The 26,897-nt window shown below is 34.9% G+C and overlaps 1 protein-coding gene across 3 annotated transcripts in view; it reads left to right on the top strand.

Moving 5' to 3' along the window:
- The window catches only part of LOC127876560 (uncharacterized), a 41,927-nt gene extending 25,844 nt beyond the window's left edge, over positions 1-16,083 (top strand). Inside the window, exons 2-7 of one of the 3 annotated variants that reach the window (XM_052421898.1) lie at positions 7,254-7,327; positions 9,264-9,434; positions 11,224-11,405; positions 11,873-12,047; positions 13,229-13,384; positions 13,930-16,083. In XM_052421898.1, coding sequence (XP_052277858.1) covers positions 7,254-7,327; positions 9,264-9,434; positions 11,224-11,405; positions 11,873-12,047; positions 13,229-13,242 — 616 coding nt within the window. In that variant the 3' untranslated portion in view covers positions 13,243-13,384; positions 13,930-16,083. Of the gene's footprint in view, positions 1-7,253; positions 7,328-9,263; positions 9,523-11,223; positions 11,406-11,872; positions 12,048-13,228; positions 13,445-13,929 lie in introns of all 3 variants that reach the window. The other 2 variants (XM_052421888.1, XM_052421896.1) reach the window with 2 other exon arrangements.
- Positions 16,084-26,897: the final 10,814 nt, after the last annotated feature.

Here is a 26,897-nt window from a genome sequence, read left to right as displayed (position 1 = left end):
CTAAAAAAGATGTTTATTTTTTGTTTTACATACATGCCTTTAGTGGGATTCGAACTTATGCCTACACAAAACCTACTTCCATGATTTAATTTTAAGTCCTCTTATTAATAGTGTGCATGTGTATAGTGGAACTTAATGTACATTTCATTATATATTATTACAACTACCAATTGTCCCATGCATACTAAAAGTCTCAGTGGCGACACTTTTTTATTAAGGTATCCAAATGTTTTAATAAGCGTTTATAAAATGGAGACATTATACAAACAAATGTGTTAAGTAACCATTTAATCCATTCTTGTTTAAAGTTAATCTTATTTTTCAAACTATAATAAGGTATTAACCATCATTCTGCCCCTTTAATTATGTATATTTAATAATAAGATCATTATAGTTTGGACAATTCAAAAGCTTATTCAAGTGTTTTACTCACCCAAATTGTAATTGTTCATAACTGATCATTTTTAGCTTGACTATTATATATGAAATATATATAGTGGAGCTATCCTACTCACTCCGGCTTCGGCGTTAGCGTGAGCGTGCAAATGTTAAAGTTTTCGTACTACCCCAAATATTTTCAATGTCCCTTGACATATTGCTTTCATATTTTGCATACTAATTTACCAACATGACCCCAACCTATAAACAAGAGCAGACAACTCTATCAAGCATTTTGTAAGAATTATGGCCCTTTTTTCACTTAGAATATACATATTATTGATAAATCTATGTTAAAGTTTGGGTACCACCTCAAATATTTTCAATGTCCCTTGACATATTGCTTTCATATTTTGCAGACTTCTTTACCAACATGACCCCAATCTATAAACAAGAGCAGACAACTGTATCGAGCATTTTGTAAGAATTATGGCCCTTTTTCCATTTACAATATCCATATTACTTTAGTTACATTGCCATAACTTGTTTATTTATGATCAGATTTTATCAATACTTTGACAAAACAACACTTACCTGAATACCACAATGGATTCCACCCAAACAATACCCCACGCCCCAACCCAGAATCCCTGTCCCCCCCCCCCCCCTCACCCCCCCCCCAAAAAATAAAAATGTTTTCCTTTTTTTATTTTTAAAACATCATCTAATAAATGACCCCACCCCACATTATACCCCCCTCTCATCCCCCCTACCCCCCCCCCCCAATTTTTTATTTTTTTTCTTTTTTTATTTTTGAAAGATCGTCTATTAAATGACCACATCCCACATTAAACTCCCCTCTCAACCTTACTTTATTTTTGAAGGACCGTCCAAACTTCCCACCCAAGCTATTGCTATCAAACTCGAAATAAAATCTTATTAGTTTGTTTTATGTTCATGATGCCGCTCAAATAACAACTCTAACCGTGCTTCTCCCCACATCAGTAGAGGTACATCCTCTCTCAGGTGAGGAATGATAAGAATTTATTGTAATTAACCTCCGCAAAGCAAGTTTGGGAGTGTGTATATTGAGGATTGTCATTTGATATAAGAAATAAGCAATTTTCATAAAAAAAGTAGCAATTTTAAGGTTTTTGTTTTTAAATAAAAATAAAGGTATATACATAGAATATACCTGTATCAATCTCTCTGGATTTGGCCAGCCATGATACATGTACCACTTTACACAACAAACTAATTAGATACTATTAAGTTCTTAGGACAACATACTAAAAAAAACACCAACATCTATGATACTCTAAAAGACAACTATGAAATTTATTCGTGCTGTAACGCTTGGAATCATTTACAGATGCTGCTATGGTGGTAAAATGCATTCCGACTGATTGTGGAGTTTCTGCTACTCTAACACATTAATGTAGGGCTCAAACGGGTCAAAAATACAGTTTCAGTCAGGACCTCAGGTCAAAATTTTAATACCAAAGAAAATTCGGATCGGCTTGGGTCAGATATTTAGTAAGTTAATTAAATATAACTACATTTAATTTTCTTTACATGATCTTATTTCATTTTCAAAAGTTTGTCAACTCAGATGTTATAGAATGTTATCATCTCTATAAGTTTCATATATTTAATTATAAATGAAAAGCTGAACAACTAAAACATTTTAATTAGGTATACTCATGTATGTTTAACGTTTCAATTCAATGCTAGTATTGGATGTCAAGGATCACCTTACTTTAACATTATCTACTTGAAATAGCAATAAAAGGTGTAGAAAACATAATGTGTCAAGCAAAAATAAAGCTTCTCTTACTTCGATGGGAGAAGCCAAAGTTACTTACTGTAAGCTCTAACTGCCTTACAATGTTATCAATCTATTTTAATTTACAATTTTGTTTTAAACCATTTCCATTTGGGATTTGAAAGCAAATAATATTTGGTGTTAATGCTTTTGGTGCGTCACTTCATTTTTAGCTCGGCTGTTTTCGGAGACCCGAGGTATTGTCATAGCTAGCTTGTCCGCCGTAGGCGTCGTGCTAAAACCTTAACGTTGGCTCTAAAATCAAAGTGCTTCCACCTACAACTTTGAAACTTCATATGTAGATGCACCTTGATGAGTTCGACACGCCACACCCATTTTTCAGTCACTATAGTCAAAGGTCAAGGTCACTGTGACCTTTTATATAAAACTTAAACATAGGCTCTAAAGTCAAAGTGCTTCCACCTACAACTTTGAAACTTCATAATGTAGATGCACATTGATGAGTTCTACACGCCACACCCATTTTTGGGTCACTAGGTTAAAGGTCAAGGTCACTGTGACCTCTAATATTTGGTGTTAATGCTTTTGGTGCGTCACTTCATTTTTAGCTCGGCTGTTTTCGGAGACCCGAGGTATTGTCATAGCTAGCTTGTCCGCCGTAGGCGTCGTGCTAAAACCTTAACATAGGCTCTAAAATCAAAGTGCTTCCACCTACAACTTTGAAACTTCATATGTAGATGCACCTTGATAAGTTTTACACACCACACCCATTTTTGGGTCACTAGGTCAAAGGTCAAGGTCACTGTGACCTCTAAAAAAAATAAAATTGACAAGTTTTCGCAGCTGAGCGTGGCATCCGTTATGCGGTGCTCTTGTTTAAAATAAATATTTGGAATAGAAACAATACTGAAAATTATGCAGAAGATAATTTTACTGCACTTGTTTTATATATCTACACTTTAAACATAAAATCGTCTGCTTCGAAACAAGCAACCCTCGTTCGTTTCGAATGTGCAGTAGGGGTTTTTTGTTTCACAATCACAGCTCTTGTTAAAGTATAACTTGCTTAATTTGCTTACAGTAAACTTATTATTATTCGTGAGACTTAAAAAATGTTTGTTTATTTCTTTGGCTGACATATCAACCAATTTAACAAAAACACAACAAACAAATGACCAACGCAAATTCCTTGTTTTGTGTGAAAATCATAAAGCCCCGAATTTGCCTGTGTACGAAAAAATCACATTTTTAACAACTAGATTTGATACATATACAAATTGTAGAGTATCGATTGAATTGAATTACTATTTTGAAGTTGATAGTGTTTTATTTTTTTATGCATGTTGTTTTTTCACATAAAATTTAATATGGTTATTGTTTAAACTTGAGTTCAAATATTCAATAAACATAAAGTTGTATTAATTGCTTTTATATCATAATGAACACAATCTAAGCAACAGTTACTAGTAGTGAAATTTTAAATCTTAAGGTCAGATCTACCAAAATGAGGCCATATAATGTACAAATAAACTTATACCGATTCCATATCAGTTATAGCTAATAGTTTTAACCAGAATAACCAGCAATTACAATAAAACTGTAATGGCCGCCCCCGGTAGTAAACTAGAGTGCATTATACTATATACCGAATTCACCATTGACATCCATCTGTATTTCTGTCGTATCTTAAAGGGACCGTCAACCAGATTGACGAAAAAATGAAAGTTCTAAAATACCGTATTTTCTACAATTATTAGTTTATATTGATTTTAATATCACGACTGGTATATTACATTTCTTTTTAAAAAGTTCATATTTTCAGTATATTCGTTAATTAACTTTCCGGATGTGATATAGAAAAAACATCGCGAAAATAGGTGACATAACGATATACACACTATAAATAACGCAAGTGGATTGATCATTTTATATATAAAATATAAACAATTCACTACACATGCACAATTTGCATTCCTGGGTTTACCACATGACGATGATGATCAATCTACTTGCGTTATTTATAGTTAACTGGTAGTTACCTGGTACACATACCCAGTAAACTTTTATTACCATATATATATACTGAAAATATGAAAACTGAACAACTTTTTCAAGTAATATACCCATGCATGCCATACGTCCCGGATTTCCGGGACAGTCCCGGAAATGAAGAACTTGTCCCGCTGTCCCGGAAATCTGTCAAATGTCCCGGAATTTACAAAATCCATAAATACATGTACCTTATCTTAAGCTTAACTGCACCTCGAATCTGTGTATATCTGCAGCGTCTCCATGACAATGCCTACCCGAATAGGCAGACTACGCTACGTGTCAAAATCGATCAATTAACAGGGGTCCTGTTATTATATCGATTGTCTCACGTTCGCGGTCAAACCGAAAAGGCGGCATTGTTTAATGTGGTTGTAAATTGACTTTAATCTACTACGTCATTATTTCCCGCTGCGTAAGGGCAAAGGATAGTTGTTCACACATTTTAAGTCCAATATCGCTGAGTAAAAAATTAAAAGCAGTTTATGTTCGCACGTTTAACCGACAAAGAAGTTGAGTAAAAAAGAAAGCATATAAAAACGTCATTCTCACACGGTTTATTATTGTCTTGTTCTAAACCCCCAGTAAACATAACGTTAAAAAACTATTGTGAATTGATTTGAGTTGACGATCTAACGGTACTGTATTGTTGTATTTTTTTATTATATAAATGTTATAAATGAATAAAGGCGTATCAACAACTACGCGTTACACACACCGGTCTTAATAACAATAACGCAGTGACGTCACCATCTATGTTTAGAACGCTTACACTGAAAACACGTGGCTTGTATCTAGTAACGGAAGTAGAAATGTTTAATTTGACGTTAATAGATCAAGTGTATTTCGGATAGGCTTTCGAACTTTTGCTATTAACGATGCGAAACAAAAAAAAACGTACCAAAAATGCATATGTCTTTAAATATCGCTACATTTTATACATGTCCCGGAAAATCGGCAAAAGTCCCGGACAATTTAACTCAATGTCCCGGAATTGGTCTCAAAAATTATGGCATGTATGAATATACCAGTCGTGATATTTTAATCAATTTTAACAAAAATTCTATAAAAGAGGAAAGTGTTGTCTGTCATTAGCCTCTGCAAACTGCGAATGCTAATCTGGGATGACATTATATGCATATGCAAATTAATTGATTTATACAAAATTTTCCCAGAAGTAAAAATTTTCCCTAAAGATATATTCATTATAAACCCAGTTACAAATTAAAGCGGGGTATATGGGAATCACCTTGGACATATGTCTGTCTGTCATGCAGTCTGTCTGTTTATAAATGTTATCGGCAGGCATTCTCCTAAAAATTCCATGTACAGCATTCAAATTGTCAGGCCTTGTTCCTTCTCATATGAAGCACGTTGTGCATGTATAATATTTATCATACTGCAGTTAATAAATTCAAAAATATTACATCATGCGTTTGGGAGGATATTTTTTATTCACTGTTGTTAATTATTGTGTGACTTAAAACTTAAAATTAATAACATGATTTTAGTTGATCAAGCATTTTCAAGCAATTTTACAAGGAATACAGGGTTAAAAGTCCTCCGGTTTTTCAGGGGGGGGGGGGTGTTGTCCAAGCAACACGAAACGTTTATCAAGCAAACAAAAACACGTAACTAAAAAAATACGCTTTGTAATGTATATTGCGGAACGTGTTTCGGTAAATGAGCTGCAATTTCTGTCAATTACCAAAAGCAGGTGCCCGAAAGAGTTATAGTTCTTTACATTGAAATCCGCACGAAAAATAAAAGGGAGGCATGCGTTTGCGACATTTTCGAATCATTTACGTCAAACGAGCGCCATATTAAAAATTGTTGCTTTTCGACGTAAAACGAATACAAAAAAATGAAGTTCCTTGAGCCGAATTTGAGTACAAAGGTGCTAGAATCGGACGTCAAGAATAAATGGCGATGGGAGTGGTTGGCTGAAGTTGATGAACGTGGAGTTAAATTTCGCGAATGGCTGAAAAAATGTATTGTTTGGTACAGTCAGTCAACAAGTTTAGAATCACCCGGCAAAAATCGTTAATTCTTTTGACCACAATAATTTCTTTCGGTATTTAGTGTCAATGTGAGAAGATGTAAAAATAAAGGGTAAAATTTATTTTGTTTGATAACACGTTAGGCCATACGGCATATGCAGTTTTTTGTCAAAAATAGCCAATTAAAGTTCACCCTTCGGCAAAGAATTACAAATCATTCAATTTACAGAATTAGCATTTCAAAACATTGTCATGGCATTTGTTTTCAATCAGCAAAAAAGCTTATTTGAAAATAATAAAGCCTTCTATATTCATATGCACATTTCAAAACATAACTCATTCAATCAGTTCCGGTCAACTTTTTGCAGCATTTATCCCCCCTGTAAGCATAATACAAAAGCTTTCTTGCTAAAAATTGATTAATATACTCCTTTACCTAATGTATACCGTAGACACTTATAATTTTGTTTTTATTGTGGAATTATGGAAAATTAAAAACAAATTAATCGGAACTGCTGATTATCCGCAACTAGTTGACATACTGTACATCTTCATTGTTTATTGAAATTTTTGGTTTCTTACTAAACAAAAAAATAATGTATTAACTCTCCCCCTTATAAAATAAACTTGCAAAACAGGTGTGATTTTTAAGATTTGTGTTAATTTCTTAGCTATTTTTTATTTGTTATTTTGCCGAGTCTCAGGGGCTTCCAGGGGCCGAGGCCCCCTGGGCTCCCTACCAGGGCGTTGCCCTGGACCCACCGGGGGTCCTGGCGGCCCCCTGGCCCCCAGCTAAATTTTTCAGGTTTTTCAGTTTTGCCAACTTTTAACCCTGGGATTAGAATTTTAAGAATTTTTCTAATTAAAATATAGGCATAATTTGAGTGAACACCCTTACTTGACCCCATGCAATTACAGATCTGTACCACAGCTGGCTCTCTGATGCCATTTCAGAATGCCTTTAACTACCGCGTATTTTGTGTTGACTGGGACCTGAATACATTTCTGAGATTCGCTAAGATGTTTCTATCTTTTTACAGGGGCCTCATCCTCACTAGTTCATGCCCAAAGAACGATGTTCCCAAACTCCAACACAGCCACTACATCTCAACAGGTAAGTCATTTGCAATTGCAAAAGGAGTCTCTGTGGCAAAATTGGGACATCAAAGCATTCAGGATGCCAAGTCGTAATAAGTCGTTCTGGGAAAATGGGGCTAAATGCTTGTGCGTAAACTCGTTCCAAATTAGCTTATGCAGTCAGCACAGGCTAATCAGAGACGACACTTTCAGCTTTTATGGAATATTGTTCAAAGAAAGTCTTTTATTAATGAAAAATCAGTCTAGGCAGAAAGTGTCGTCCCTGATTAGCCTGTGCAGTCTGCACAAGCTAATCTGGGACTACACATCACGCGCATGCCTTAAGCCTTAATTGCGCAGAATGTGGCTCTGCTAGGCCTAAGATGTTTAATGAAATGAAGCTTAAACAAATAGATGAAACTTTTTTCAAACTGGGTTCCCTGTATTTAAATTTATTGACCAGTAATTCTTATTTCAATTCACATGTTTAGCACAAACCTATTGTATTTTAAGTAGATGTGTGAAGACGATACAACATGTTCACATGTAAGCCTCAAATTGAGGTTTTAATTTACTATTCTAGAGCATTGTTTAAAAAAACACAGCAACAACAACAAAAACTATTTATTTGCATTTACCAACCATGCTGACTCTAACTCTTTACAAAATCATGTTCCAGATCAAATGTTATTATCAAAATGGAACTGCCAGTCAGTGTTGTTTGCACCCATGCATAAGATGAGTTTTTCATTAATGGAGATCTGGATATCAACTTACATAACCAACTATGGGACTTTAATCAGTGTTTTTGTGTGTGTCAAATTTGGAGGCATAATTCAACCATATTCCCAATCTCAAAAGGTATGTATTTATATATATATTTTATTAGCTCATCTATTTTTTGAAAAAAATTATGAGCTATTGTCATCACCTTGGCGTCGGCGTTGGCGTTCGGTTAAGTTTTGCGTTTAGGTCCACTTTTCTCAGAAAGTATCAATGCTATTGCATTCAAACTAGGTACACTTACTATCATGAGGGGACTGGGCAGGCAAAGTTAGATAACTCTGATGTGCATTTTGACTGAATTATTTGCCCTTTTTATACTTAGAAAATTGAAAATTTTGGTTAAGTTTTGTGTTTAGGTCCATTTTATTCCTTAAGTATCAAAGTTATTGCTTTCATACTTGCAACACTTACTAACTATCATATAGGGACTGTGCAGGCAAAGTAATGTAACTTTGACTGGCATTTTGACAGAATTATGTGCCCTTTTTATACTTAGAAAATTGAAAATTTTGTTAAGTTTTGTGTTTAGGTCCACTTTATTCCTACAGTATCAAAGCTTTTGCTTTTATACTTGCAACACTTATTAACTATCATAAGGGGACTGTGCAGGCAACGTTATGTAACTCTGACTGGCATTTGGACGGAATAATGGGCCCTTTATACTTAGAAAATTGAAAAAGTTTTGTGTTTTGGTCCACTTTACCCCTAAAGTATCATAGATATTGCTTTCATACTTGGAACACTCGCAAACTATCATAAGGGTACAGTAAAAGGACAAGTTGCATAAATCTGGTTGTCATTTTTACGGAATTATGGCCCTTTTTTGACTTAGTAACTTTGAATATATGGTTAAATTTTGTGTTTCGATCCACTTTACTTCTAAAGTATCAAGGCTATTGCTTTCGAACTTCAAATATCTTCATGCTATCATGAGGTTACTGTACCTGGCAAGTTGAATTTACCTTGACCTTTAGAAAAAAGAGGAGTGCAATTTAAAAAAAGAGGAGTGAATGTCGCCTCTATGCCAACGTTGCAATTAGACATAAATTTCTGGACAATTGATACACTTTAAAGTCAACTCCTCACATTGCTAAACTCAGTAGTGATTTTGTACTCTATATTTGTCCAGTGTATAAAATCATGTCAAATGCTGACTTGCCTTAAATTAAATTTATTTGATTTCACAGGACATGTCGATGGAGAGGGCTCCCTTCCCAGAAAACCTCACCGAGCTAATGAACAGTGCCACTGCGCCAAACGTGACCCTTCAGAAAAAAAGGATTCTGGGCCCTATATAACCTTAGTACCAATCCAAGCTCCCACAGCAGCCATCCAGCCAGAGCCTTGTGAGCTTAGGGGTAGGGGTCATGAGGCCCATGGGCTTGTAACTCTCCCCGGGCTTCTCGAAGTAGCAGTGGAAAAAAAAGTTGGTCTTATTAGGGGCTGGTATATATTTTATTTATGTTTTCCCAATATAAGATTTCCAAATTATTTGTATTGTAAATAAAATGGAACATTTAGTCAATTTTTATATCCAGCTATATGGGTTTTACATAAATAATTATAATATTGGGAACACTTAGTCTCAATGTTTTCAAATATTTGTTAGCAAAAACAACACCAATTTTTCAATTGAAGTCATCAAGATTTTTTTCCGAATTCACAGGGCTCTTGCCCCATTCCCAAAAATGGTAGAAAAAAACACCTGGTAAGCTGTGGATTTATGTTTCATGCATGATACAGGTTATAAATTAACATTTTTACCACAGATGCCCACGTTTGTCCGTTCATTAGTATTTTTGTAGACAACATTTCTGTTATCTCAGAAAAATATAACGACCCAGCATGAATGTTAGTTTAGGGGCCATCAATTTTGTACTTTACCATGTATAAGGCACAAACATGTTAAAGTGCATCCTATTTTACATCCCCCGCCAAAGGCTGAGGGATATAAATATGGCGTCTGTCCATTTGTCTGTCAGTCTGTCCATACGTCCGTCAGTGAGTCAGTCCGTCTGTCACAAACTTGTTTGGCCAATATCTCAAAAACTATATAAGATTGTATTTATGAAACTTCATGGGTGTATAAATAATATCAATGAGAAGTGCCATGCATGCACTAGAACCATAATCCTACACTTTCTTGATTCTTATTCACTGTCAGTTAGTTTGTTCGTTAGTCTGCATAAAATGGTGTAAGTGTGATTAACACACTTTGTCCACATTTATCAAGCAGTTGAAACTTAAACTATGTTGTAACCATGAAGAACTCAAATATTTTATGGTAAATTCCCAACTTAAAAATGCAAAATAAAAATCCTGAACCTGAGTGCATCATAGAATAATATAGTTCTAATTACCCCGGTAGTACTGCAAAAATATTTGTTTGACTGTGCCAAGAAAAATTGATGTTTTATGTCCCACAATTTCCCCACCCCACCCCAACCGCTATAACTTTTGACCCAGGGGTCAGATCAAAATTCCAAATAGTGCAGGGTCGCACATATGCTCATAGCTACCATGTGTGTAAGTTTCAAGGTTCTAGTGCTTTTAGTCTAGGAGGAGATAGTGGCCAGGACGGACGGACAGACAGACAGACGGACGGACGGACGGCGGAGATAACCACAATATCCCCACCTTTTTTTCAAAAAGCGTGGGGATAAAAATATGGAGGAAAAGCTTGACAAATGCTTTATTATCTTGCAGATTTCTAATGATTTCAAACTGTAAACAAGTACCTTAAACAAAAGTGAATTTAATAGTAATATTTTGCCAAAATTAAATGCAGGATGATCAGTTGTCCAGTTCTGGGCACCCAAAAGCCAGTGTGCTACTTCATATACTTAAGGGGTTGACTAGACCAAGCAACAAAAGCTTATCAAACAAATAACAACACAGAACTAAAAATGAGAAACTTTGTAATGGATATTTACATTTATATAATGTCCTTTTGTGGAAAGAGCTGCATTTTCAGTAAATGTACAAAGGCAGATACCAGAAAGTGTTATTGTTCCAGACATTGTTATCAGATACCAGAAAGTGTTATTGTTCCAGACATTGTAATCAGCGAGAAAAATGAAGGGAGAATTTTATTTACAACATTGTGCAATCTTTTATTGATATTCTCTCCCTATTTTCCGTTCACAGGAGGGGGTCTCCCATTACAGCAACCGTCACAGATCATTGTCTGGTGGCACTCGGCTTCAGACGTCGCCCAATTAGGGCTTCACGTTCAATGTATCCTAGCAACAGCAGCAACAGTCGGCTCAGCCGTCTACAATGTTTGGACAACAACCTTCTTGCAGCAGTTTATTACAACGCCCAGCTCAGTATGGATGATTATAATATGAGACTCGTCACGGGAAAATGGGTCTTAATGCATGTACTTAGAGTGTTGTCTCAGATTTTATGCTAAGCTTTTCTTAGCCTGTGCTGACTGCATTAAGCCCAGTTTTCTCAAAACCAGTCTCCTAAGTATACTTCATGTATAAAATTTAAACTTACATTAATTATTCCTTGTGATATCAACCTGCAAATTTCAAATTTAAATTATCCTATGTTTTAATACTTAAGCTAGGAACTGTTCATTTAACAATATATTTCCATATATTTAGTTTAAACAAATTAATTTAAGCTGATTGCATTAAAACCTCATGCTTATTGAGATGCTCCCATGTTCATTTTAATCCAGAGATCATTACCTGAAAGGGCATTGAACTCAGGACCTCATTATCACGAAGCAGACCTTATATTTACTCTGTCAATGTGACCTTATAAGACCTGTTCTCTTGCTCAGGTTGTGGGTCAACCTGCTCTTTCAAGAGCCCATTTGGCTCTCAGGGCCGTGGCTGTGACCCTCTTCTCATCTTGCCCAGCGCCATGTGTTTCCCTGGTCTACAGCACCGTATCTATGGCAACAAAATTCGCTACAGAATCCTTGACATCAACCCAGTACTCCCTTTGGGGTAAAGGTAAGGTTCACGTGGGTCTGAAAGGTTGTCACAGTCTCGATAGTTAAAAATATTTTCTTTGGAGAACAATTTGAATGAACCCAAAATCTATTAAATATCTGTATTTTGTTACATAAGTTTGACATCTATCAACTAAGTCCTCATGTTAAAGTATTGCAGTGAAGGAATACAATTGAGAATCGTTGGACTAATGATATGCAATGGCTTGTCCAATATGAAGTTTCAAAATGTGTACTGTGAATATTCCGGGGTCTTCACAGTTTTAGTTTAACAAATGTCAGGTTGTGTGATTTTTCTTCAAAAAAAATGGAAAGAATAAATCTGATACGATGCGTAATAAAAATGTCTAAGAGAAAGACGTCCGCAATTGTTGCGCCAAAATATCAGTCGATCGCTAACTTTTTCGAACCAAGAAAGCAAGAGCCGATAAGTGCCGAATCATTCGTGTTATCGATTTTTTTTAAGTTTACAGTTTATATCATTGACAGTTTCAAGGATTAAAGATGTTATGAAACATCAGTTTATTTAAGTTAAGTATATTAGTGTACAGTTTTATTGAATCAATACAATTGTGTGCAGCTTCAACAGAAGTAAAGCAGCAATGGTTTTACTGTATGCATCTTATAACTCATTTCACCCTATTCCAAGAATGAAATCACCCTATTTTTCAAAATCAGTGGGTGAAAACCCTATTTCCGAAATAATTATCTGGGGCACTGCTGCAAGCAACGTTAAATGGTGTGGAAATAAAAATGATGATGTCATGCAGTGTAGCTAATTATGTTACCAGTTATACTGTGGGAATAATTATACTTAGTAACATCAATATATTTCATGGCTTCTAACTGATCCGGAACAATGTGGGTATACAATACAGGGGAGTGAATTAATATTTAGTTTAAACCTATTTATTTTAGCTCGATTGCATCGAAAGCCTTAGGCTTATATAAACGCTCTCGAGTCCGTTTCCTGGGCCTAGAACCAGTACTTGGTGTCTTTGGTGGAGATCTAAAGAACGCTCCCACGGTGGGGATCGAACCCGTGACCTCCCGGTCGCTAGGCGGACACCATATCCATTACACCACGGCGACCTTTTAAATTCATATTTGGTTTCAGCAACACTCTCTGCCCGTTCTTGGTAAGTAAGAAGTCATGTAACTGCAGATTATTTTCTTTCAAAGCAATGTGCCCCTAGATACAAACATCGTCACAGATCTCTCTCCAATGGCTTGAAGCTGTACACATCACCAAACACCGCTTCATATTTAGCTACCAGCAGTATCCATGCAACAGACCCAGTATTGCCCAGCAACAGCTACACCAGAAGCAGTAGTCAAGTAAGCCGTCAACCATGTTTGGGCAGCCTAGGTGCAGTAGTTTGTGGAAACGTCAGCTCAGTATGGATAGTGTTTTTTTTAAATAATAATTTGTAATGGAGTTAAGAATGAAGATTGTGAATTTAAATGTTGTTTCTGCTTAATAATTGTTATTTGAGAAAGGTATTTTTCATTTTGGGTGAAAGGTGATATTGGAGGTATTTCATCTAAATATAGACTCATATTAAACCAATGCATAATCACTCTCTTTATTTATTTAAGAAACAACAAAATATTGATAAAGGTACTTAGAAAGCATTATATAAAGGCAAGAATTATAAAGCATTATAACTAATGAAATAAGTAATGCAACAATAAAAATAAGAATTTTGTTAAAAATTTAACTTATTCTGAAAAAAAAGTGCATTGTAAAACAAAACTTTCTAGTCTTATATAATTATGTATTTTAACTTGCTTGTATGTATTTTCTTAACACTTAGACAAATAAGTTATGTTGTACAATATATTCACACATAAATATTTCACCTTGCCTCTCTTCTACCAAGGTTGACCCACACCTCTCAGAGCAAATCAGTGGGCTTTGATGTTGCAGCACAACAACTCAAAGAGATCCATGCGAGGTCAGCCCTCACAACAGTGCCATACCATGACGTCCTCCAACTCGCCCCAGTACTCACCTTGGTGTCAGGGAAAAATTCAAGGTCACATGGGCCTTGGTGGCCTTTGCAAGATTGGCATGTTGAACTGGAGTGATGGGACATCTTCCATTTCAATTAAGATCTTGTTGCAATTATTTTCTCTTTAATAAGTCAATATGACATGCTTGTATGTTTATTGTATCGCTTGATCAAGACTAGCCGAAAACCATTTTGCCTATAATCACGAATTGACTTTTTAAAGCACGAAACATGTACTGTAGATCTACAGCTCTCGAACGTCTTTTATCAATGTAAACAAGCGAGGGAAGAGTGTAAGTTACAACGGTTGAACTCAATTTGCTTGATAACGTCTCATGTCATTTAGATGATTTTTTCACCATAATATTTAATCCTATAATTGCTACAATTTTTGTTTCGCCTATATTGTTTTCACACGACTCATTGTATCAGATATTCAGCTGTGCAAAAATCGCTAACAAGAAAACTTTAAAAAAGATTTATACAATGTATCTTATTTAAGTTTCGCCCATAAGAATAACTTTAGGCTGTTCTGTCAATCAGATCGCGACTTTCATTCATAAAATGCCGGATTATTACGCAGGTGGAAAATGTATCCGCATGTTTTGTTTAGTTACATCGCGTGCTTTCGGTGTTTAAGCTCCGCCAATAATTATTGCAGAATAATCCATAGACGATTTTCTTCTTTGTTTACCGGTATATGAAATTTGGCACGTGCCGTGTTAGAATATTAAATATTTACACAATTTCACCATATTTTAATAGCTGTATACATGTTCAAAACGCTGATAATAGACACAAAATCTATGTTGTCATCATTTGAAGGAGGATTGTTTGAAATGAATAAAATTTGAAAGGTTATTTTTACTTTAATTGCTATGGTTTGTTTAATGATATGAGAAGACTATAATTATGTGGAATACTTTCAATTTATTCATTTATCAGGATGAGATTATTTGTGAGTAATGACCATCCTTATAATTGTTAAAAGCTTATGAGAGATCACACACTTATTACTAACATGCTCATCGTTAGTGTTGACGATTGTATTCGGACACAATAGTTAATGATACTTTGTATACACTGTGCAGGCTCGTATAGAAACAAGATTTTAATGTGTGTAAATGAGTGACCGTATAACTTGACCAAGATTTTTAAGTCACTATAGTGTACAGGTATATATATTTTTACATTATGCTATTGTTTATATATAGCTTAACACATCCATAGCCGGTGTAAATTATTTATAATTTGTGTTTTATTTCAATTTGATGAACACACTTTTTGATGTTTTACGTGCATCTTTTTGTTGCAAGACAATAAAAATAACCTTGTTTGTGTGAATGCTCATATGTAACTTGTAAGATTGTAGAGCTATATCAAAATAAAATATCTTGAAGACAAAAATATATAAAGTTATAGAAACACATTGTTTTATACGATACGTTTTACACATCCAATAAAAATCTAAGCATATACCGACAATATTTTTAATTATGTAGGAAATCATGTCAAAAAATATTAATATGTGGAAATTTGGAAAACAATTTCATATCAAGGGAGAGCAATGTGATACGCTTGAAATTGTCAATAACTGCAATTTTAATTAATGCTTATTTGTTATTTTAGGTTCAATTGAATTCTCAATGCATGCACTGCACAATATGTCACTTCAAGATATTCATGCACTTTAACAATAATATTATACTTGCTAATTATTTTATACTTGACATATAACTGACGCTTTCATTTACACATATCTTAAAGCCAGACTTCCCCATAAAATATGATTTTTTGTATTCAAACTGGAAGCATACAAGTGTACAAATTATGAGTATTGGGCTATATTGGTATGATTCATTACTCATAAATTCATTTGTTCGTCCAACACCAACGTGACATTTTGCTATGGTAAGGCTCTGTTGTATAAAGTGAATTGTATGAAAATAGCTCCAAGGCCTTTATGAAGAACTTGTGTAAAACATCATGATCATTGGCTTATCAATTGATTGCATCATTTTGTCTGACCACGGAGTGTATATTGAGTGTATATTGTATATTGAGTCCGTAATCTAGAGTCCGTGGTCTGACGTTTGTCAATATCTTCAAAATCGAAACATTACTGTTAAGTGAATTTTAATTATTCGTGTTTAGATAGTTCTCTAAACTGTACAAATATACGTGTTAAAATAACTATATCATTATTTTACTGTCTGTGTAATTAAATTGAATATTTTCGATAGTTTTTCGTCGTAACTGTCAATACCCGTATTGTTTGTTGTTAAGGCAACGCAAATTATACTAATCATAGTGTTGGGTCAACCACTACTATAATCAGTGCTTTGTTTGTAGAGGGATGAAATAATAATGTGTATGTATATATGTATATTTGTTGAACCAAGTTTGTTGTTCCACTGTCGTTAATGTACGTAGCTACCCCTTGAGTGGACATATTGTTGTACGTTGACTATTTGTTGCTATCAAAATATAAAAAAACATGTTTGTTTTCTTACTTACTTTTCATTTTTTGAATAAAGCCCCCCTCAACTGGGAGACACATGAATTTTGTTTGTATGTCAGATAGTTTGCCGTCACACTTCAATTCTGTTTAAAATCATGCGAATCATTCATTACAGAGCTTTCAGAGTTATATCTGTACGGGTACAAGACCATTGCTGATTATGTGCTCAGTAGGTCAATGTCACAAGGGTCACATTTTTTAGACGTAAATGAAACTTATATACGAACTATTCGATTATATAACCGATATAATTGATATAACTTCATACGATTGCTCAGCAACATCAGACACTGTCTTGAGTGAAATATTCCAAGGCTCAGTCAATCAGAAAGTCGTATTATGATTTCTTTTTGAAGAGTATTAATCTGTATGAATGTTGTCATGCCTACACGTTCAGGGGGACGAATGGGCATGTAGATGTGATATTGTATATTATTCCGGCCGACTGTCAGTTTTGTGTTGCACGTAACATATAAGGTTCATTTGCTTAAGTGATGTATTTGTACATACATATTTATCAGCATGTTAACTGTATAATAGTTTGTGACCATATGCTGAGTTAAGGCCCTGTGTCAACAAACTAAGACATAAAAGTTTGTTTGGTGCCTTTTTTTTCAAATAAGCGGGGTTATGGACCTAATTAAGAAAGTTAAATCACTTTTTAACTTTGTATGCATTAGTAAAAAAAAACAATGCTGCTCAAGTGATGAAACTACAAACATATTGACCAGAATGTGAACTGGGAGCACTTAGATAAACTATTTTTACTGAGGTCACGCGTAGTTTGAAAGTGTTCGAGTAATGAAACATTGAAATCATTACGTGGATTTGCGTTCCAATGTAGTTCAATGCATTTTGCTCGGCATTGTTGGATTAAAAAAAAAATAATGCAAAAATAGCAATTTAAACTTGACTTGAGTCGCATATGTGAATATCGGATTTTAATTTGTAAATTGTGTTTACCGGTATTTGATATTTCCAGTAATCGTCAAAGGAGCCGGATGGGCGAACTTTTAAAGTTAGACGTATTTCAATATAGACCGTTCCATAATCGATAAATTGACCGCCGCAATATTGTCAGTCACGTGACTGTCCGCCATTACACTGCTGCTAATTTGTGCGAGTCTGCGATTCCAAAAGCCAAAGACGTAGAGAATACATGCTTCACCGTTGTCGGATAAATAAACTACTAAATGAATTAATGTGAGGCGATTATCACATTTTTGTTGTTTAAATGATTGTTTGAAGTTGAGATTGATTGTTACAAATAAAATGTTTAAAATGCTTTCGTGTATTTGTTTTTGTTTATCTGTAATCAAGTGGTAATCATCGGCGAAAATTTGCTGGTACAGTCGCTCATACTATGTCTTTGATTAGACTTATTACTTTTAACGTTTCACAAACAATTCACGCATGTATTGTTGTGTTGATTTTAATAGCCGCAACATCAAGCAGATTATATTTTAATTAATACTTATAAAAGATTCTCGCGCAATTAATTACCGCTAAGTGTTTGTAATTGATCTCATTTGGTAAAAATCTACATTCCAAAATCATTACATATTATATTAAGTATGATATTATTGATACGCCTTCCATTATTTTTCTTGTTCTAACTGATATCAGAGATAAAAAATTGTGGTTTGGATTTATATTTATTTTTTAGATGGAATTTTGTCACGTTAAAAAACGAGCTTTTTATCATGAGAGAGTGATATTGATCTTGACGACCTTTTATGTGATTATTCGGAAGATGAAGAGAATGCGATCTATGTGATATATCTATATTTTCATCTTTGAATCATTTAACAGCTATAAAGCTAAAAATACTAAAAATTGTATTTTATAGGTCTTTGAAGTAACGCAAAACATATGGATAACGACACCAAATGTTTAGACAATTAATCCACACAAAAAAACTCCGATAAAAAAAAACACCTAAATAATATTTCAAAAATATATTATTAAGCGCCAAGCGAATTTATAAATACATTTATTTGCAACTTTAAAAACGCGGCATAAGCATCAAATTAAAGATTATCTGAAGACTGAAAGGCCGACAATTTCACACAATAAAGAGCTTTATGCATAAGCGGTAATATTTTTTTTGCAGAAAAGCTTCAATAAATTACAATAGTAATACATCTAATTATAAAAATATAATTATCAATGGCATGAGGACGCTAGTGTGATAAATAAATGAGTGTTAGAAAGTGTAAGGAGTGCTTTGAAAATAAACATACTACAAAGCCATATTAAAAGCAAAGGACATGACAGTATTTACATGTAATTTTAATTTGATGGGTTTTGTACAAAGAATGACGATATTGAGGAATATTAACATACAACTGAAAAAACACAACTTCATATGATGCAAATTGAACTGTGTACTCATGTATATTGAAAACTCGTTACTAGTGAGTATGAGTGACACATATCTAACATTTTAACACACATATATTTATATACATATATATTTTTTAAATATTTTTACCTCTGTTTGGTATCAAATGTAATTTATTATTTTATGATATCGTTCGTGCATTGCCGTAACATCAAATCTTCATACGGAATGACGTAGTTTTAATTAACCGATACCCGCTAAATACGTTAAATGTTTTATATTTATATTTTTTTTAAATACTTTATTTTTTCATAAATTAAACGGGCTAGTATCTTAACGGTGTACAATTTCTGATATTCTATATTGGACATAACTTTTAATTGTAAAATATGTAACATATCTTATTTACGCAACTGTTAAGTATGTCGGAGGTAAATTATCTTACCAAATGACTGCTTAATACTACCAGGAAGATGAGACATGGTGGCATCATCAATTGTGTTTCATGACAGATTGTCATCTGCCACCCAGTGTGGTTTATGACACCATGTGGTTAGTTAAGTCTGGACAATATCTGATCAAAACGAGATAATCGGATTATGCAGAACAAAGGGGCAATTAAACACTGGAATGCAAAGGCATACACGATTTAAGGTTCATGGGGGGGATAAAATTCATTAAAAATTCGCTTTGGTTTTTCTTCATTCAATGTGGTACAATATGGTCAAACTATATATCATTTTAAAGCTAAAGACGGATAGAATAACATAAACACATTTTTGACATTCAATATTTGTGTTCTTTATTCATATTTTGGTTTAAAACCAATACAATTTTTACACTAATTTACAAAATCTCAATCTAAAGTTAGGAAGGATATGCACTACCTTAAGTTGAATAAATACAAAGCTATATACATATACAAGGTCAAGTTAGCAACATTTCACAGAAAATTATTGTCATAAAACAACAAATGAGTTTTTATTCAACTGCCTATTTTGGATAAATTTCCTAAACAAAGTTCTAAAAATAGCTAAAACGTAACTACTTTTTAAAAATCCAGGTATGGTGGATAATAAGTCACAATTTTTTTTTCAAAGGCTTAACAATTTTGTTATTTACCTCTCAACCAAATTGCAAATTTAAACCATCTCAAATTGAAATAGATTGCAGACGACATATAAAATTGTAAAGGAATATAAAGAAATTGGCAAACCGATTGATTTTATATTTCGATTCCTTCTACCCATTTTGAAAGCGTAGCCCTCGCTGTGCTCCGTAGAAAAACGTGCAAAACAAATCGGTCGAAACCACGTGCAGTGGTGAGAAAACCGGGTATGTGTATAAACATACCTGAGAAAACACAAACTTATTTTGACAGTTGGTTCGCAACTAGTAAAACAACTATTAATTTTAATCAGCAAGAGATCGCACTCAATAACAGAAATGACCACGTAGAGATATCATCACTTACCCTATTTCGAATATTTTCCAGCTGAAAATTGTCCCACACACGTCGTTTTTAGTTTATTTGTATTGTTTTTCTGGAGCCGAAGTACATCTCACAGAATATCCATCTAACTTCCGTTGTTTTCACTTTCGTTATTAAAAACTTTGTTTAAAAGAATTATTTATCCTTTTAGATTGTTAAAGCGATGTGTTATTATATATTATCAATAGAATAGTACACCGTGGTGAATTTAACGGAGTTACGTATCGATCTTTCTGTCAGTCTGTAAGCGTACTATTTTATGCGCAATAATATAAGTATGGTGATTCGACAACAATTGTAAACATTGGTGAAATGCTTCTTACATAGTTATTCTTTTGAGTGTTTATGAGGTCTGATCGTGCAGTTTGCAAACATCAACGGAAAGATAACAATCCAATGCATTTGTCATCGTCAACCGTTTGGAATGTCAATTAGGCGATGAGTGAGTTTTTAGCATGTTTCTTTCTATTTTATGAATGTACAAATGGCTGCCCCCATGGTGATGAAATGACATATGTTCGAGTTTTGATATTTCTAGATATGTAAACTTTTTTTACTATTTAAGCGTAACTTGCCCTCGTCAATGTCGATATTATTCACTAGTTATATAATTTTCCGCCGAAATAACTGGAATAAACATGATTCAGATTTTTGAAAATAATGTATATTTTAGTGTTAAAATCGCTTTGTATTTTGATTGATTTTGTGGAAGGTATGATACGTTGATGTACAAAATTGGTAGCAGTTTGAAGGAAATACATCCTTTAAAGCATATATGTATACATTTTCAATGTGGCACTCTTCCTTTAGTCAAATTTGAGTTCAATGCTTGGGGTCCCACATTTTTCTAAATGAAGCCTCTACATGAACCTTAAAGATTGATGCAAATAATCAAATGAAAAATATTGCATTTTATTTAATTAAATGCTTTTTTAATGTGTCAATGTGTTAGTTTTCCAAGACAACCAAGACCATGTAATGACGGCCTTAGAATTTAGAAAGAAATTCATCCGTTGAATAATCGGTGCTCTCTTATATATGTTACCGATTGTAAAGCAGCAGTGTAATGGCGGACGCGGAGAGAATTCAGGGGAGATAATTATGTAATGACTAAATTATGGAACGGTCTATATGTAAGCAAATTAGTTTATTTCTTCCCGCTGAGCCACGTGATTAAGTGGTCGGAGCGATCACTGATAAGGCGTCATGTCAATTAACTACCATTTGGAGTTCTGATGCATTTAAATGCAATCCTGGAGACGTTAGCCCTATTTCCTATGTCAGCGACTGTATGCCCGATTTCTGCACCAATAAATACGTGGTAAAACAATTATTGTTTGAAATCGTTTTTTTTGTTTGCCCGACACCATGAGGCAAGAGAAGTCAAACTACTTATGAATAACCAATGATTATATGAAAATATGCTGAATATTATTATTATTATCAAGAAATGTTTAAAATTGTAAAGGTACCGCTATGTGTCGTTGTAATGCAAAATATCGAGTTTTGTCATTCATCAAATAACGTGCAATAAAATTATTATCGGAACCATTTATTGAGACAGTGGATGCGTTTATGAAGGTTCCGAATACGTTAGAAAGAAACACGTCTAAGTAATACCTACCTGTTTTACCGGAACAAGTGAAAGTATAATATGCAATATATGTAATGTCGTTATGTGTTTTATTTAGCATAAAGCCCAAGTCTCACTATTGTCGGTAGAGCCCCGGTACGTCGCGGCTAGCTAACGCCGGCGAGAACCGGAATGATTCGTATAATTTGTTTAACGCGGTCACACTGTTTCCCGGTGCCGCCCGGGTTGTAGCCGGTCAACAATCCGGCAGAATCCCGGTCAACTCCGGACCAGCTACGGTTTATCCCGAAGAAGCCCCGGTTGTCGCCGGTAATGCCCAGATGAAAGCCGGCAGCGTCCCGACAGAGCCCAGGTATACCGTAACTCTACCTGCACTCACCGGTGCTATACCGGCATCAGACCGGCAGAGCTACGGCAACGCCCCGGTTTAAACCCGGGCGTCGCCGGTAATGCCCAGGCGGAGCCCCGGTAAATGCCAGTGGCGTCCCGTCAGAGCGCCGGTTTACCGATGTACCGTAGCTATACCGGGACTCTGCCGGGGCAACACCGGCGATCGGGTCGTTGCCGTAGCTCTGCAGGGGTCTGTATGGGCCCCGATGGAGTTGCGGTATCGTCCAGGTTGTCACGGTGCCGTCCTGGTTGTTGCCGGGGCCGCGCCGGTCGTTGCCGGTCCTTCCCTTTAATACTTTCCCGGTGGAGCCCCGGTTGTTCCCATTCGTCCCCGGTTCATTCCGGTCGTCCCCGATGGAGCCCTGGTTCATTCCGGTAGAGCCCCGGTAGATCCCGGATCACGCAACGGGGCTCCGCCGGCATCATAGTGAGACTGGGCCTTTATGAAGAAAGTCAAATGTGTAAGACATAAACCTACGCTATGATGCAATCATTCATACTGTATAGAATGATATCGTAACTATGCTATTTATTGAATATTAACAGCAGTTTAATTTCATTTATATGCAGATATAAGTTTAGAAACATGTTTAAAGTTTCAATTGTATACATTTGGTGATGAATTATTAAGCAGTGAAATTTAAAAAAAAGAAGCTACGGGCGTTTTCATTTACTTATATTAGCAAGCTTAAATGTTCAAGCATATTTTTGAAATTGGGCCCTGCGATCTATACCACTGAACGGATTTTCCTCAGGAATCAGCATTCGCTCCTTTTAAGTCTTCCAAGCGTTGATTCAGTATTAACACTGGTGTTATTGGTAATGCCATTTATGCGTTTTCAAACGGAACACTCGTGTCAAAGATTAAGCTGTGAAGAGGTTCGGGACAAGCGAGCTTCCATATTGTTATCAACAGTTCGTAACCACTAAACGTTAGCAAGTGCATAAGTCGTTTATATTATTCCATACAACTATATTGTGTGTATATTTTTTTGTACAGTACTGATGTTAGTTGTATCTAGCGCTCGTTAGTATTGCATTGGTCAGTGGTGTTTTTGAAATAGTTGTTTGTAAATATATATTAAAATAATTCATTTCTCGCGTGTTCCGCTGGAATCTCAAAACCACTTACCATCTGAAATTGTAAACGATCCAATTGCATAAACGGAAAATCTTTCGAGTTGAAAATTTGTGTTTTGTTTTTATTTCATAAATACTTTAATTCATCGTCACACGAGCGGATGTTATTAAATGCATTATATAAAACACGTACGACCTTGTTATTTTCATTTTACATTACCATGTATTATTCGCTGTTACATTTTTAATCATGTTACCGCCATTGACCCTGTATGCTTATGAAGTTTGGGGCATCTATGTCATCTCTGATAATGATAAATTGCATTACAAATTTTATAAAAATGCTCTTTGTGTAAAACAATCTACTTCTAACTATGCTGTACTAAGTGGACTGGGTAGATTTCCTTTAGCTGTTATAGCCAAACTAAGGGCTTTGCGCTATTGGATGAAACTTGTAAGTAATCAGAATTCAGTATTACCGGTATATCAAGTGTTTACGGAACAGATGCATATTTTAACCAATTGTACGAAAAATAATCTACGGTGCAAAGCTTTATAATTAAGTTAAGACACAGTTTCCAAAGAACACAGACAATAAGGGAAAATGTTACGCCACTTCAATAAACGTTTTATGAGCAGTCTTTAAACGACGTCATATTATTGCGTAAGTCATATTAGTTCAGAAACATGAGTTGTGTGACCAAATTAAGCAATAAGGTAAACGATCTTCCAAAGCAATACCTTAATTATGAATATTTAAAAAATACACATTAATGTAATTAGTGTTCCTGATAAAAATAGATACTTGAAAAACATTATGCCAAAAAATATTTTATATTAAATAAAATAATCTTAGATGCCGGTACATAAAAAAGTTTGAATAACATACACGTATACAAATGAGAAGAGTTCTGGGAAAACTGGGCTTAATGCGTAAAGTGTTATCCTAGATAAGCCTGTGACGTCCGCACCTGATTATCAGGGACGACACTTTCCTCTTTTAATGATTTTTATCGTTTAAGGAGGTGTCGTCCAAATTTAAAATCCAGTTTATACGAAAAGTGTCGTTCCTGATTAGACTTAGACACTTACGCACATGTATAAAGCCTAGTTATCCCACAGCGCGGCTAAATTATAACACGGCATATTCCCACTCCTGAGAAAATGGACCAATGCACTCCCATAGAGGAATTTTAAAGTCAAATGCCTTATCAAGGAGGAAATGTAAGTTTTAGTAAATTTACAAATAAGAAACATCGATATAGTGTAATAAGAAATCCTCATTACAAACATGAGGGAGGTGTTTAATGGCATCTGATACTTGTTTTACTAAATTGATTTAAATTTTGAAATTTCCATTATTTTCTTTAATTTTATTGAAAAATATGTGAGTGTTTTAATGAAAATATGCCCTCGTCCCTGTACCAAACTTAAGCTGTGTACGCGGCCCGCTAGGCTCACTCGGTAACACTACTTGTCTGTATAGCGAGAGATTTAGGGTACATTTCCCACATTCCGGTGACACTTACGATGTCTAAGCGGATCGTGATACGGATTTTTGTTCATCACATACAAACGTTCAAGGTTTGCGCTAACTTACACTTAATATGTTTTTTACATGCTTTTGAATCGGATCCACGTTAAATTACATAAAGCCGTAACCCATCGTGCTGTTTTCATATGGCCCGGCATCTAATATTGTTTTATATACACGTATTAAAGAACATGTTCAAACATCCAGTTCATTTTTTTTGTCAAAAAAAATATATATAAAAAAAACTTTTAAAATAATTAAAAAATAACACAACATATAATTGCGCGGATCGGACGTTGGTATAGACTGCTTGAAATACACGTTAAAAGTATATTTTTACTCAATGCATATGCATATGCATAAAAAGGATGTCCAAACCAAAGTGGGCTATACGAAAATTGATAATTTTTATTATTGTTGGATGATAACCGAACGGATTGTCTTCTTGAAATGGAAACAAACCTGACCGAAGCATAAAGCCTAACGTATAAACACCTACTTGATTAATCTTGTATACAAAGTGTATACATATGTCAGTTGTTATATTTGGTGAGAGTTATTATAATCCGCTTGTTCACACTGAGTACAATGATAAACTTAAAAATTAATTTCTACATATATTTCACATCAATTTGGTGACCGAGAGAGCTTGGGCCGTTAACCGCCGCGGCTTAAAAAGAAATTTTTATCAATGGCCGAGCATATTACGCTGCACGATTTTCATGACAATATAGCGGCGTTGAAACGTGTCGAGAAAGCATAGAGACGCCATGGGAACACCGAGCGTGTATACGCATATCGCAGTTTATGCGGTCCTTCCGCGCCGGAGGCTGCATTATGTGTGTAGCCGGTGTATGTCCGAGCGCTAATAATTAATTTACTGACCAGACTCACAATGTTGGAATTAACTTTTAACTACAGTTGCAATTTCCAGCTACTCAGTAATACAGTGTTTGCTAAAATACATTCAATGTTGACCACAAAACGACATTGGCCTTGAGCGGGGATCAAGCCTACGCGAGAAGCTCGTGTACGAACCACTGCGTTAAGACATCTTTCTTGGTTAAGAACAAATAGCGCCCCATGTCGCGGGAAATATGCATTAGTAATATGGCGTACCATTTGAGTCGAAAGTCAACAGACCTACTAGGTAAAAAGAGAAATGTACTTCGACATACAATATGTTAGACAAAGCATGTTGACGTTATGACATGTGGCCCTTATTTTACTCAACGAAAGTGAGCATCATGCGTTCGTTTTTACGAAACCGTTTTGCACTTTTCACTGTGGTTGGCCCTCTCAGAAACCATCTAGTGTTGGATCTGAAATTTCTTTGCAAATCATTAATACTTCATGACAAAAGGGGAAATTTTCAGTACGAACATATTGTAAAGAGATATTTATTACACTATTGTTTATAAGTTTGCAAAGGTTAAAATAAAGTACATATGGCCCTTTCCGTTCACTTAAAACCCTTTCTAGGGATATGGGCCCTCTGCGCTCTTCAGTCATATCGATAAGTTTTGCTCGTAAGTAAGCTAGTTTCGAGTACCATACAGATACAGATACAGATCCTTCGCGATATTATGAAGGGAGCAAAAGTTCCTCTTGTTCAGTGAATTTATTTGATTATTATTCAACCAATATTATTCGGCAACATTATTTCAAAGGAAATTTTATTAAATTTTGCTATATCGCAATTCGGCATGGCAACGATGCTATCACCGAGTTGGAATAAGGAATTTGTCTACATTTTTGGTACGAAATTCGGAGGAACGAATTGATATAGAAGAAGCTATTTTCACGACTACATAAAATATTGACACAGTAAACAAGGCGGGAATATTTCGTGCATTTACAATAAACGACCATAAAGCTCCA

This window comes from Dreissena polymorpha, chromosome 1 (genome assembly GCF_020536995.1).
Source record: "Dreissena polymorpha isolate Duluth1 chromosome 1, UMN_Dpol_1.0, whole genome shotgun sequence".
Taxonomy (NCBI): Eukaryota; Metazoa; Mollusca; class Bivalvia; order Myida; family Dreissenidae; genus Dreissena; species Dreissena polymorpha.
The sequence above is the reverse complement of the archived record's forward strand: the minus strand, read 5'-3'. Positions and strand labels throughout refer to the sequence as shown.